At 40.7% G+C, this 15,199-nt stretch overlaps 1 protein-coding gene across 1 annotated transcript in view; it reads right to left on the reverse strand.

Annotated features, from left to right (window-relative positions):
• The window catches only part of ADAMTS3 (ADAM metallopeptidase with thrombospondin type 1 motif 3), a 285,859-nt gene that overhangs the window by 252,188 nt on the left and 18,472 nt on the right, over window positions 1-15,199 (reverse strand). Inside the window, exon 3 of the mRNA XM_040237040.1 lies at window positions 8,386-8,792. Within this exon, the coding sequence (XP_040092974.1) occupies window positions 8,386-8,792 (407 nt within the window). The remainder of the gene's footprint in view (window positions 1-8,385; window positions 8,793-15,199) is intronic.

The raw sequence follows: 15,199 nt of genomic DNA on the forward strand, positions 1-15,199 counted from the left end.
GCATCACCGTCTCAAAGGACATGAGTTTGAGTGAACTCCGGGAGTTGGTGATGGACAGGGAGGCCTGGCGTGCTATGATTATTTGGGTCGCAAAGAGTCAGACACGACTGAGTGACTGAACTGAACTGAACTGAACTGAACTGTAGGGATAGGAACATACAGTCAACACAGTAAGAAAGTGAGAACACTTCAGATGGAAGAAGTTATAGCCATGCTGCTGCTGCTGCTAAGTCGCTTCAGTCGTGTCTGACTCTGTGCAATGCTATGGACAGCAGCCCACCAGGCTCCTCTGTCCACAGGATTCTCTAGGCAAGAATACTGGAGTGGGTTGCCATTTTCTTCTCCAAAAGAAGGAGGTTAAATGAGGCACTTAATTCACCAAGCTTGAAAGACTGAAGGACCCAGATGACGGGAGAAGTCAGATTTTTAAAAATCAACTTTCTTAACCCTCTTAGAAAAAATTTGGGGAACAAATCCTAGAAGAAAAAAAAAAAGCTACTGAGAAAAATCTCTCTAAACTCCAGAGAAAAAGCTCCATGACTTCAGCAAAAACTTTCTACAAAGAAAAGCAACATAATTAAGGAATATGAATCTTGCCCTCCTCTCATCCTGAATATCCATGCAAGCACTGAATTTGGTCTTAACATACATCTCTAGGATCTACCCTCCGTTTTTGTCTCTCTCTCTCCCACTTGCATTAAACTTGCTCCTGTGCGTGCATGCACACTCAGTCACTTTGGTCGTGTCTGACTCTTTGCAACCCCATGGAGTGTAGCCTTCCAAGCTCCTATGTCCGTGGGATTCTCCAGGCAAGAATACTGGAGTGGGTTGCCATGCTCTCCTTCAGGGGTTTTGCCTGACCCAGGGATTGAACCCACATCCTCTGTGTCTCCTGCCCTGCAGGTGGATTCTTTACCACTGAGCCACAGGGGAAGCCGCACTTGCTCCTTCATTCAGCTAAATACTGACCAAGACTACTTTGGCTCGCCCATGTATTCATTACATATATTACAGAGTTCATGAAATCTTCCTACCCCATCCTCTCTTCATGTTTATGGCCATCACAAATATCTCCTACTTTCCTCAGAGGCTCTTCCTCTTACCCATCCCACCCTCTGCCATCATCAGTGGTCACTTTAACATACATGGTTATCTTTCCAACTGTCTGGGATCACAAATACTGCTTTCTCCAGGAAGCCTTCTATGATCCTTCCAGGTATAAATAATCTTTTCACCACCTGGATTCTCACACTGCATCTACTCTAGTCTTAGAGCATATAAAACATTCCGAATGCCTTGTACTTTAGTTCTATTTTTGCATATCTTATATCTAGTACTCCTGGAAGACAAAGGTTATGCCCAGTTTACCTCAGTATTGCCCACAGCAATCAATCTAGCCCTTTACATATCCTAGCTCTTCCAAAAGCTTTATTAACTTTGCTTCCTAGAAGCAAAGATGCAGCCACACGATTAACAGTTTTGGCAGTCGAGGACCTTGAGGCTGGGTTTAGTTTGTAAGAACTCTGTGACTTCAAAGCCTGATTATGCACAAAGGTGTCATATCAATATCTTGCTGTGCTTTTGTTCTTGTTTTAATGATAATTTACTGAGAAGAAGAAGAAATTAAAGATGTGGTCAGCACTATTTTCACAGTTCTTAAAAGTATCTTGAGTATCTTTAAAAATCTATATTAAAGTTATAATGACGTCCTAGTTGCCATGGCAGTGAAAAGAACAGGAAGCATTACTTCTCAGGTCAACTTTCCCTCCCCTTTTATTTATTTTGTTTTCCATTCCTATACAAAAAAAGATGTGAAATACCACATTTATTTTTTCCCCAATTTTTAGCTCACCCTTAAACTTAATTTAAAAATGTACTATATCAAATTTAGAGACAGTGATGGGAAATAAATCATAATCAAATTGATGTAAATAAAATCATAAGCCGAAGGGGCTTCCCTGGTGATTCAGTGGTTAAGAATCTGCCTGCCAATGCAGGGGACACTGGTTCAATCCCGGGTCTGAGAAGATCCCACATGTCACGAGGCAACTAAACCCACGCACCACAGCTACTGAAGCCCAAGCACTCTGTAACCTGTGCTCCGCATCAAGAGAGGCCAGTGCGGTGGGAAGCCTGAGCACCGCACCTAGAGCGCAGGCCCCGCTCGCGAGAACGAAGACCCAGTGCGGCCGAAAATACAAATAAATAAGATAAACGTAAGGTGAACAAGTGGTGCCCACAAACATGAATAGTTTATATTAGCTACAAAATAACTATTAAAAAGAAGTATTTTCAAAATCACACAAGAGAAATATAGCCAAAATTTTGCAAAAGGTTTGACATATGTATAATTCTGGATTTATACAAATTAAGTGCAAAATGTGAAAATGATCAAAGACTTTGCTAATTCTTTCCACTTCACCACAGATAAGCATAAGCGGGCTGCCTATCTGAGAAGGAAGACATGGTAGGGAATGTAACCAACAGCCCAGATCCAGCACAGGCAAGATTAATACTGTCAGCTCCTATGGGGCCAAATCTCAGGTAGGAAGCAATGAGGCTTATCATGGTACTGGTTCTCCCAAACTAATTAAACTAGAGTTCTTATAACCAGTTTTTCCTTTCTACTTATGGAAATAAAAGGGTATAGGTGCTTTGAGCATCTTCTAACCCTGCATTGCTAAAAGCAGCCTGGTGTAGGGGGCTGGAAGTGAAACAAGGTTTCAGTCCTTTGTTCCCCAGATCTACTGAAGTGTCTTAAATCGGCATGTACATGGTTAAGACACAAAACTCCCTCTGTCCCATCAGGAAAATACACATCTTCCATAGACAAGTTCCTTGGGGGAAAAAGGTGGGAGGGGACTGGCTTTTAGAGATCAGGTTCTCCTCATAAAAGCAGACGTTCAAATGTCAACATCTAAAGATCAGTCCTTGAAAACTCTAAACCCACTATAAATAGCTACGGATTTGTATCTATTTTTGGTATCAAACATTTCATCTACCAGATTGAACTGTATTTATAATCACTAGTCAAATATTCTTAATCCCAGGCACACTGGCTCATAATACTTTTTAAAATAGACTTTTTTAAAAAGTGCCTCTGCAGTTAGACTTACTGAGATAGGCATAGAGAGGACATGTTTCTGAAGGGACCAAATCTCAAAGCAGAAGTCTTAAGGCACGGAAGTCTGAAGGCTGTTTTCTTTATAAGTTTGTGGTTGTCCACAAAGACTTCATTTGGCCATGCCCCAAATCTAAAAAGGGTAAATTACCTCCAATACTAGTCAGATGTGACTATCACATATTTTAGAAAAGAGGTTTTGCCTATGGCTCCCAAGTTTTAAGCTTCCAAGACTCCCTAACCTAATAGTGGAGATTTCCTATTAGAAGCTTCAGGATGGCTAAGAGTGGTCTCGAGTAAGGACAAGGCAGGACAAACAGGAGTTAGGTGGGAAAAAGAAAAAACAACTATGTTTTTACTGGCCTTTCCTGAGTTTATCCATTTTATATATTATTTTATTAGATAACCCCTAGTGACTTCATTTGAGAAGGACCTGGCAACCCACTCCAGTATTCTTGCCTGGAGAATCCCATGGACAGAGGAGCCTGGCAGGATATAGTCCATAGCATTGCAAAGAACCAGACAACTGAAACAACTTAGCATGCACGCACACACAGTGATTTCATTTGGAGGAAGGATTTCAAATGTTGCGAAATATTGAAAATTTCTATCCTTGATAAGCTGCCTTGATCATAAAGTCAGCCCACAAGGAAATCACTGAGTTGGATAATCCAAAATAGCCATCACCAGTCAGTTCTTCCATTCTCATCAGTTTCCTCTGATGACAATCCAGAGTAATTAACAAAGGGATATTGTTCTCATAAGTCTAGAAAAATCCAGTTCCCTTATGTTATGAACACATGACATAAAGACTACTAACCAAATAACCCTTTATTTTGGCAAATTTGAAGACCACAAAATATGATTGTGTGCCGCCACTACTCACAGGGGAGATTTAATAGTGTTACAGGGCCAATGCCAGGGCTCTGTGGAATAAAGAAATCTATTTTCAGCTGGAATTCTCAGCCAGAAGCATCTTCCCACTCAGAAGTGTGTGAAATGCTTGCCATCACCATGACTCCTGACCACTGGACTCTCACTGCAGAGATGCAGAAGCAGAAAGGTAACATACGTCAATGGCCTCCAGCCAAAGACCACTAGGAACTCATCTGCAGTTGACAAGCTGGGTTTGTTATGTTGCCGGGAGCCAGAACACACACCAGAGGGAAGCATAAGCATCTCAGTAAGAGAACTTTAGAAAGAACCTATTAACAGGATTTAGGCTTTGGCAGGATAATTTGGAGAAGGATCTAGTGAATTGGGCTTTTAAAAAATTGGATGCTGTCAGAAAACAAGGACAACTCCATGACTGAATATCATAACAATTCTCACTTACAGTAGGGTATACTAGGGCAGACATAAAGCTGTAATTGGTAAAGAATTAGCTATCATTCATTAAAGATAATCTTGACAAAGATTCAAAAAAGGTCATGCTAGACAGAACAGATACAGCTCTTGGCCACAGTGGGTGAAAATCACTGTTAATTCCTTCATGCAGAACACTTTGATGTTGATTTCAGAAACGCACAGAATAATATTTTAGATATCATGTATATCTATGTCTGGGCTTCCCTGGTGGTTCAGGCGGTAAAGAATCTGCCTGCAATGCAGGAGACCTAGATTTGATCCCTGGGTTGGGAAGATGCCCTGGAGAAAGGAATGGCTACTCACTCCAGCATTCTTGCCTGGAGAACCACATGGACAGAAAAGCCTGGTGGGCTACAGTCCATGGGGTCATAGAGTCAGACACTAGTCTGACACCTTTTTTATATCACAATCTAGACCTTGGCTATACATATGTCACTTAAGGCAATTTTCTGTCTTCCTCCATAATGTCCAAGTTAAGGGAGCTTTCCTGTGATCATTTCACGCTGCTGCTGCTGCTGCTAAGTTGCTTCAGTCATGTATGACTCTGTGCGACCCCACAGATGGCAGCCCACCAGGCTCCCCCGACCCTGGGATTCTCCAGGCAAGAACATTGGAGTGGGGTGCCATTTCCTTCTCCAATGTCTTCTCCGGATCATTTCATAGTTACCTGGAATAAGTAGCATTCAGTCAAGTTTCTGATGTTCAGAGGAATAGGAACAGCTAAGTATTACTACTTGGTTTTCAAACTATCTGGGGTAAATAAACTGTTTCTTTTCTCCCCAGTTGGCCTTGGGCTGATAATTTTGTAAAATACAAGGAAAACTAATTACTAGGAAAAAACAAAAAAGACACAAAATAGCAGCCTCAGCTTTTTTTTTTTTTACTGTTAGGTCCAACACAAATATAATAACTGTCAAAGTGTCATAAAGTTTCTTTATATAGTCTCACCTTCAGTATTTATCTTGACCTGGGTGTATGGACACTCTTTGAGCGGTACTGTTATTTTATTTATTTATTTTTACAAATCACAGCCTTCTGTTTAATATAAATTAATTCTGTCTCAGACTGCTATATATTTCAAATAGATATAGTTTGCTGCAAGGTAGCATTAGAGAAAAAGAGGTAAGGGGTTTCACTCACGGAAAAGGCCATGGTAAGAGCTTCCCAATCTCAGTGAAAATAAATACCTGTGGCTGCTCCCTATGACTAAGAGTTTCAAAAGACCCATGCAGATAATCAGATCACAGGAATCCCATCGACAATAATCTACAGTAGACCCATCCAGATAGGGCTTCACTGGCATTCTCTTCCATGGCAGGAGACTTCACTTCATCTTGCTGAGCAGAGATGGTCCCATTGGCATTTTTAGGCCAGGAGGGGCTCTGCTTTCTGCTAAGACAACTTAGATTTGGTTATGATCCCAGAGTTTCCCAGGGAAATGGCTTTCTAGCCCATCAGCTTAATCCTCAGGCATCTATGTGATCTCAGTATCCCTGTTTCTCTTCCTAAGGTCAAGAAGGTCAAACTTAAATCCCCTACACAGCAAGTTAAAGGAACAAAAAAGAGTTTAAGAATCTGCTAATTAGCCAAGTTTATTTACATTCACATCAGTTTTACTTCCTACTTTATTTCAGCTAAGGTGCTTATTCTATCCAATGCAATGTTAAGAATTTGTCCCCAGCTTAATGAAGCAGTAGTCATCACTCTATTGATCTGCTCTCTATTACTGAGCTTTAGTCCCGCCATCATCTTCATTCTTCCTCCATAGCTGCTATGAGCTGGAAACTCTAAAAAGCCTTCTGTTCAGGTACAGCTGCATAGTCAGCACTGCCTGTTATAGGGCTGGACTCCTATCTTTTCCAAGGTCAAGTTCAAGGCCTGAGCCATGTATGCCTGGTTAGAAACTCTGTCCCCATTCATAAAATCTCTCCAGAAGATACTTCCCTTTATCACAACTTTTTTAAGTTGAACGTAATTCCAGTATGCATATGTGTGTGTGTGTATACACATACATGTATACCAGATATTTTGACACTTAAAATCTATGGCAAATTTAACCTCTTTGAGCTCCATAAGAATGGTAATCATGACCATTCCTTTCATCATTTCACAATGTCTGGAACAGCGCTTGCCCAGAATTGACTTCTCAGAAATATGTTTTCATTAATTAAAGGATCAAAGAATGGAACAAATAAATACACTGGTTGAGTTGTGCACACACACACAAACAGACACACCATGTCAATGTATACATGTCAACAGTTAGCACCATACCTTAAAAATGAGAAATCAATCCTAATAATTAATGTATATTCATACTTTATACCTATTTTCCTCTTCCTTACAACTATTGCCTTATATTTCTGTATCTATGATTCGATAATTTGACATGTACAGTAAGAAAAACACTGATTGCTAAATCAGGTTTAAAAATTCACTATTAAAATAATTTTCTTGCCTTTTGCCTTCCTTAAACTGATTTTCAAGTTTCAAATCTCCTAGTCCAAGCTTCAATCTTAACCAGGGAGATAAAAAGTATTTTAAAATAACACTGAATTAAGTTTTATACTCAATATACTTTACTTAGAAGTATTATAAAATAGAACCTTTAATAGAATTTATTTCCTCTTATACTCTAGTAGTGTTGAATCAAGCTCTTAGTGAATATTTTAAACTTTGTCTTCTAGAAGATGTTTTCTTTCTATTGTTTTCGTCAGTAATTTAGTTAAGTCAGATCTATTAAACATTTGTGTGGAATGAGAAGAATCTCAGAGATTCCTTGTGCCTTCAAACCCTATAGCATGGTCTAGCACCAAATGTGATGTTGTGAATCTTAAACTGAAAGGGTCCAACTAGGAGACCTGCCACACACGCTCTATTCAGTTTTCCGTTCAGGCTTCCAAAGCCCTACAGAACATCTGGAGGCAGTACAAGACCTCCAAATAAAGCCTGCAACCATGAACCCAACAGGCCTTGAGTAAAAAATATGGCATCATAACTCCTTTGGGTTGTGCTTATGCATTAAAGATTCAAGGTACTGTTAGTGGACCAGCCAAGGTAGAAGGAATGCAAGGATTGTTTTGAGAACTCCCAGAAGAGAGACAAAACAAAGAGAATAGCTGTGAACTCCCAAGAAACAGCAGCCTGGCAACCACAGAAAGAAAAATGGTTGCTCTTTTTGAACAAAGGCTTGGAGTCAACTATGAATGGAAGAGGCATAAACATTGACACACTTCTCAAATAACATCTGGAGATAGAAGACAAAAATATTCCACATCTTCAGAGAGTGTGAAGCCTCAACCACAAAAGTGAAGAACAATATATGGCTATTTCATTGAAAAGCAAGAGAAAACGAATCAAAGCCACCACAGAGAGAGAACTACACCTCAGGTTCATACACTAATGCAATTTGAACAAATTCTGACAGAGAAGCACCCGTTTCCCATTTCAGCATTCTGCTGCTGCTGCTGCCGCTAAGCCGCTTCTTCTGAGGGGTGTGCAAAAGAATGCTTGCTAAATATTTTCTTTAATAAAATACCTAATGTTTCCTCATAAGAAGGGAAATACTATCATTTTGAAGGAATCTATGCTTCTTTAAAAAGTTATCAGGATGATTTTAAAGAAATAAGGAAATAAAATTCCCAATGTGATGCAAGTGGACATATAAACAAAGAATGCTAAAATAGTTGTCTTTGGTTTCTTAGAATAATGTCTTCATGTCAAAATGAAGCCAAAGCACACATCTTTGACAGTGAAATGGTTTCTAATGCTTCTTCCTGAACTTGAAATATAATAATGAGGCTTTCTTTCCACCTCTACCTTCTAAACCATGCTGAAGCCATGCTGCACTCCCAAACACCTGCAAACACACAGACACAAAAGGCAAGGAGTCTTACCAGACCATCACAGTTGCTAATGGCAACAGAGGTTCCTGGAATGTCCATGATGTCACCAACATAAGCACAGTTGGTCTGCAAAGGCTCTGTTTTCCAGATTCTGTCCGAAGTACTTCCTGGTTGATGATCATTCATGGGGTCGGTTATATTCCCAGGCACCGGAGATGCCTCATGCCATTCCACAACAGCACCAGGAGCTACCAGCTGAGTGTTGGGCTTCAGTCGCAGATGAAAATCTCTTCCAAATGCCGTGACGTTAAAGAACAATTGCTCAGAGTTGGAAGACACGTCCCTCGTTGACCTCTTTTTGTGATTTGCAGAAAGAATATGGGAGAGATAGCGTCCTTCAAAATTTGTGCTGACAGGAGTCACCAGCTCATACTCTCTCTGTCTCTTTATTGGTAAATCTGTGGGGTGAAAAAACAGAACTGTAGAATCCTGTGTAACAAGAGAACACAGGAGGATGTAACACAGGCATCGAGGGCCCACCTCACAAGACCACACCTCGACTTGCATAATAAATATATTCTTGAATCGCCTCATAAGCAGTAGGTTGTGAGAACTCAAATCATTTCTCAAACACATTTAGGTAACTCTGTGTTAAATTAATCTTTTTTTTTAATTTTTAAAAAATTTCACATGTGAATACCATGTCATTTATGTGTTTGAGAATATGAATAAAATAACTTTCCATAAATTGTATCAAGCTTGCTTATAATCAAGACATACACTCAATTAATGTATCATTGACATAACTAATAACTGCTACAGACTTTTAACAAGGTTGCTACTATGTAGAAGATATTTTTCCTAATTGCTTTTATTTTTTCTTTGTAAGAATCCTAGAATTTATACTTATCACAATAGTTTTGTGTATTAAACACAATGTACTTTGTACTATATCTACCATTGGCCTGTAATTTATACACTGCAGCTTATGGCACTGCAGTTGATACATATTTTTCTACCATACCAACCCTAATAAGCATACTTCACAGGTGAGGAAACTGAGATTCAGGAGGTGTGTGTCCAAGGTCACATAACTGAAGCTCAGCTATATCTTCACATCACACTCCAAAGCCCATACACTTCCTCTGCTTTATCATGTTTGTATCCCATAAATCACAGAACATTTTCAGCAAATGAGAATGGAGTAAAAAGAACCATCTATAAGTTGAATACACAAGTACTGGTTAGTCAAGAGCAAACAGCACTGTTATTTTGCACCATACTTGTTACACGGGAAAGATCCTCATTTGAATACAAATCCAATATTAAGGGTCCACTTTATAACATGGGTGGCCACTCACATGTTTAACTGAATTGCACAATTAGAACGTAACTGTTTGGCCAAGTTTAGCCAAATGTGAGTATTGTGTCCACTGAGATGCAAACATCCTTGGGAAAGACAACACATTAAATGAACCATTTCTTCCTTAACAGAAACAGTTTTGAAGGCAGAAGGAAACAAGTAGGGTAACAAGGATGAAGAAAGAACACATGGAAAGGAAAATCTAAGAGCATGAATTTAAAAGTTCTCCATCTTCATAATTCTAGCCTCAGACTAGCCCTGTAGGTATGACAAAGTAGGTATGAAAAAAATTATATGATTCACAAAGATTCCTCACCTATGGAAGCTTCATGATGTTATCTAATACATTAGCATATCAGACCCATAAATGAATCTACAACCTATGTTCTTAAAGTGTTTTATAAAATCACTGTGAAAGGTGAAGTCACTTCAGTCATGTCCAACTCTTTGAGACCCCATGGACTGTAGCCCACCAAGCTCCTCCATCCATGTGATTTTCCACACTGGAGTGGGTTGCCATTTCCTTCTCCAGGGTATCTTCCTGACCCAGGGATCAAACTAGGGTCTTCCACACTGCAGGCAGACTCTACCATCTGAGCCACCAGGGAATCCCATAAAGTGAAAGTCACTCAGTCATGCCCAGCTCTTTGTGATTCCACAAACTATATAGTCCTTGGAATTCTCCAGGCCAGAATACTGGAGTGGGTAGCTCTTCCCTTCTCCAGGGGATCTTGCCAACCCAGGAATCGAACCCAGATCTCCCACATTGCACGTGGATTCATTACCAGCTGAGCTACCAGAGAAGCCCCAACAGTCACTAAGTTTTCATTATTTTCCTACTTTTTAAATAACTGAAACAACGCGTAAAGTACCAGAAGACAAATGAAGGTATTTTGCAACCTGGAAATTCCTTGAGTGCATGTTTGTCACCATTACACCACTTATAATGACCAGTGCATTTAAACATAATACCTATTTTTATCAAGTGTATACAGCAAGTGACACAGTTGTAGATATTCACTAGGCAGAGAAGGAGTGAGGAGGGTATCACAGAGTAAAGTGAAGCCTGCTTCCAGGGAGCAGAAGCAACCCAATTCCTGCCTCTCTACAGTCTGTCTACATCATGAAGACCTGCATAGGTGCTGGTGTATGCACAGACACACCGATTCGGTCTCCCTTACAACTAAATCCATGAGAACACTTTCATAAATTCTGGCTGAGAGAAAGAACTTTAAATTTGAGAGAATGCACTCAAGTGTCACAGAAGCAGAGTGATGGAGGGGAAGTTTCCACAGGAAAGGATGAACTCTTGGAGGTGGACTGACACAGCCAACCCCAAACTAATTCCTGGAGGATAAGTAATTCCCCATTTAACTCAGTATTCCCAATATCATCTCATACAAGACTTTGTCCTCGCCAGGGTCTCTTATCAGTAGGATGTGTTTACTATGTTTGAGTTAGTAATGCGGGTAACTGGAGAACATTGGCTTCGTCTCTGCTGATCCACAACACTGACTTAACTATCCACAGCCCAGGAGCATCTCGCCGCACCAATGATTCCAGTTGTAACTCTTTCTTTAACCATCAGTTTACTGTTTCAGGGAAAGAAAGAACAACATTTCATTTTAATGCATGGATTTCTCATCTCCACTGAAGGGAATTCACACAACCAACATCTAGACAATATACTGATGCCTGGATTAAACAACTGAACAACTATAAAATTTAGGAAAAATGCAGGGTGTCTCCTCCACACCTAAGAGGATACCCAGAGTTTCATGCTGACAGTAAGCCATACATCCTAGATTTTCTGGGGCAAATCCATTTTCCCACTGTCAGACAATATGTTCTGAACTTTTATTCAAAATAAGGATGGTATGTTTGTATAGAGCTTTTGTCTTCTCCAGCTTTAAATAATAAACCATTCCTAAAATGTACACATAAGAAACACTTTGAAATTAAACTCTGAATGAGTCATTTTCCAGGTGGGAATTCAAGAAAAAGATGCATTTAATATTCCCTCAAGCTACCACCCCGTAGGACAGTCGTTAATGGAACTGACAAAGAAGCTACCCAGTCACCTGCCATGTATTACAGAATAAATACCAGGCCCTGTGCTTTGTCCTGGGGAATATACCTTCTCTAGTTCTTACAACAATCACAGTTGGGAAGTATTATTACCCTTAATTTATAAATGAGAAAGCAGACCAAGAAAGCCTGACACACGGCAAACAAGGAACCAAAGAAAACGTTCAATTCTGATCACCATGACACTGAAGATCACACTCATTCACAATAGAGGGAACATCTTGCTGACAATTTCTAATTGAAGACCTGAGTTATAAAGGAAAACAACAATGATGATGGCCCATCTGCAGCCAACCAACCAATTTTTCCTCTACTGCAGCTTCAAAAACTTTGTAAAAGGCTCTTAAATTCTAGGTCTTGGGCAAAAACAATGAAGGGATGGGTGGGTAAAGCTCAAAGTTATCAATGGTAATCTCATGCTACAATCACATATGCAAACCAGTGTTAATTTACTGCATTCAGAAATGATACATTTCACAGCACCAAAAACTTCCACAAAGCAACACAGCCTATGGTCAAGGAACAGATTACAGTGTCAAAAAGCAGCAAGTCTACACGTGAACTTGAGCAACCTCTTTATTCTAAAGGCTCAGCTTCCTCAATTGTTAACTGCTGCTGATGCCGCCGCTGCTGCTGTTCCTGCTGCTGCGTGGCTTCAGTCGTGTCCGACTCTGTGCGACCCCATAGACGGCAGCCCACCCGGCTCCCCCATCCCTGGGATTCTCCAGGCAAGAACACTGGAGTGGGTTGCCATTTCCTTCCCCAATGCATGACAGTGAAAGTGAAAGTGAAGTCGCTCAGTCCTATCTGACTCCTAGCGACCCAGTGGACTGCAGCCTACCAGGCTCCTCCGTACATGGGATTTTCCAGGCAAGAGTACTGGAGTGGTTTGCCATTGCCTTCTCCACAATTGTTAACTAGAGGTTAGTAATAGTTATAACATCACAGGAGAGGTTTAAATGAGATTAAAACCAAAGGATTCTGTAAGTTTTACTTATTTTAACTTAAATGAAAATTAGTTACTTATTAGGATTCTCCAGGCAAGAGTACTAGAGTGGGTTGCCATTTCCTCCTCCAGGGGATCTTCCCAACCCAGGGATCGAACCCAGGTCTCCCACATTCCAGGCAGACACTTTAACCTCTGAGCCACCAGGGAAGCCCATTCAAATATTCAGTTCAGTTCAGTTCAGACGCTCAGTCCTGTCCGACTCTTTGCAACCCCATGAATAGCAGCATGCCAGGCCTCCCTGTCCATCACCAACTACCGGAGTTCACTCAAACTCACGTCCTTCAAGTCAGTGATGCTACGCAGCTATCTTATCCTCTGTCGTCCCCTTCTGCTCCTGCCCCTAACCCCTCCCAGCATCAGAGTATTTTCCAATGAGTCAACTCCCATGAGGTGGCCAAAGTATTGGAGTTTCAGCTTCAGCATCATTCTTTCCAAAGAACTCCCAGGGCTGATCTCCTCTAGAATGGACTGGTTGGATCTTCTTGCAGTCCAAGGGACTCTCAAGAGTCTTCTCCAACACCACAGTTCAAAAGCATCAATTCTTCAGCGCTCAGCTTTCTTCACAGTCCAACTCTCACATCCATACATGACCACAGGAAAAACCATAGTCTTTGCTAGACGGACCTCTGTTGGCAAGTAATGTCTCTGCTTTGCAATATGCTATCTAGGTTGGTCATAACTTTTCTTCCAAGAGGTAAGCGTCTTTTAATTTCATGGCTGCAGTCACCATCTGCAGTGATTTTGGAGGCCCAAAAAATAAAGTCTAACCCTGTTTCCACTGTTTCCCCGTCTATTTCCCAGGAAGTGATGGGACCAGATGCCATGATCTTTTTTTCTGAATGTTGAGCTTTAAGCCAACTTTTTCACTCTCCTCTTTCACTTTCATCAAGAGGCTTTTTAGCTCCTCTTCACTTTCTGCCATAACGGTGGTATCATTTGCATATCTGAGGTGATTGATATTTCTCCCGGCAATGTTGATTCCAGCTTGTGCTTCTTCCAGTCCAGCATTTCTCATGATGTACTCTGCATATAAGTTAAATAAGCAGGGTGACAATATACAGCCTTGACGTACTCCTTTTCCTATTTGGAACCAGTCTGTTGTTCCATGTCCAGTTCTAACTGTTGCTTCCTGACCTGCATATAGGTTTCTCAAGAGGGAGGTTAGATGGTCTGGTATTCCCATCTCTTTCAGAATTTTCCACAGTTTATCATGATCCACACAGTCAAAGGCGTTGGCATAGTCAATAAGGCAGAAATAGGTGTTTTTCTGGAACTCTCTTGCTTTTTCCATGATCCAGCGGATGTTGGCAATTTGATCTCTGGTTCCTCTGCCTTTTCTAAGACCAGCTTGAACATCTGGTAGTTCACGGTTCACGTATTGCTGAAGCCTGGCTTGGAGAATTTTGAGCATTACTTTACTAGCGTGTGAGATGAGGGCAATTGTGTGGTAGTTTGAGCATTCTTTGGCATTGTCTTTCTTTGGGATTGGAATGAAAGCTGACCTTTTCCAGTCCTGTGGCCACTGCTGAGTTTTCCAAATTTGCTGGCATATTGAGTGCAGCACTTTCACGGCATCATCTTTCAGGATTTGAAAGAGCTCAACTGGAATTCCATCACTTCCACTAGCTTTGTTCGTAGCGATGCTTTCCAAGGCCCACTTGACTTAACATTCCAGGATGTCTGGCTCTAGGTGAGTGATCACACCATCGTGATGATCTTGGTCTTGAAGATCTTTTTTATACAGTTCTTCTGTGTATTTTTGCCACCTCTTCTTGATATTTCTGCTTCTGTTAGATCCATACCATTTCTGTCCTTTATCGAGCCCATCTTTGCATGAAATGTTCCCTTGGTATCTCTAAGTTTCTTGAAGAGATCTCTAGTCTTTCCCATTCTCTTGTTTTCCTCTATTTCTTTGTATTGATAGCTGAGGTTAGGCTTTCTTATCTCTTCTTGCTATTCTTTGGAACTCTGCATTCAGATGCTTATATCTTTCCTTTTCTCCTTTGCTTTTTGCTTCTCTTCTTTTCCTAGCTATTTGTAAGGCCTCCCCAGACAGCCATTTTGTTTTTTGCATTTCTTTTCCATGGGGATGGTCTTGATCCCTGTCTCCTGCACAGTGTCACAAGCCTCAGTCAATAGTTCATCAGGCACTCTATCAGATCTAGTCCCTTAAATCTATTTCTCACTTCCACTGTATAATCATAAGGGATTTGATTTAGGTCATACCTGAATGGTCTAGTGGTTTTCCCTACTTTCTTCAATTTAAGTCTGAATTTGGCAATATGGAGTTCATGTTCTGAGCCACAGTCAGCTCCCGGTCTTGATTTTGTTGACTGTATACAGCTTCTCCATCTTTGGTTGCAAAGAATTTAATCAATCTGATTATATTGACCATCTGGTGATGT

Source organism: Oryx dammah, unplaced genomic scaffold, assembly GCF_014754425.2.
Source record: "Oryx dammah isolate SB20612 unplaced genomic scaffold, SCBI_Odam_1.1 HiC_scaffold_3, whole genome shotgun sequence".
NCBI classification, from domain to species: domain Eukaryota; kingdom Metazoa; phylum Chordata; class Mammalia; order Artiodactyla; family Bovidae; genus Oryx; species Oryx dammah.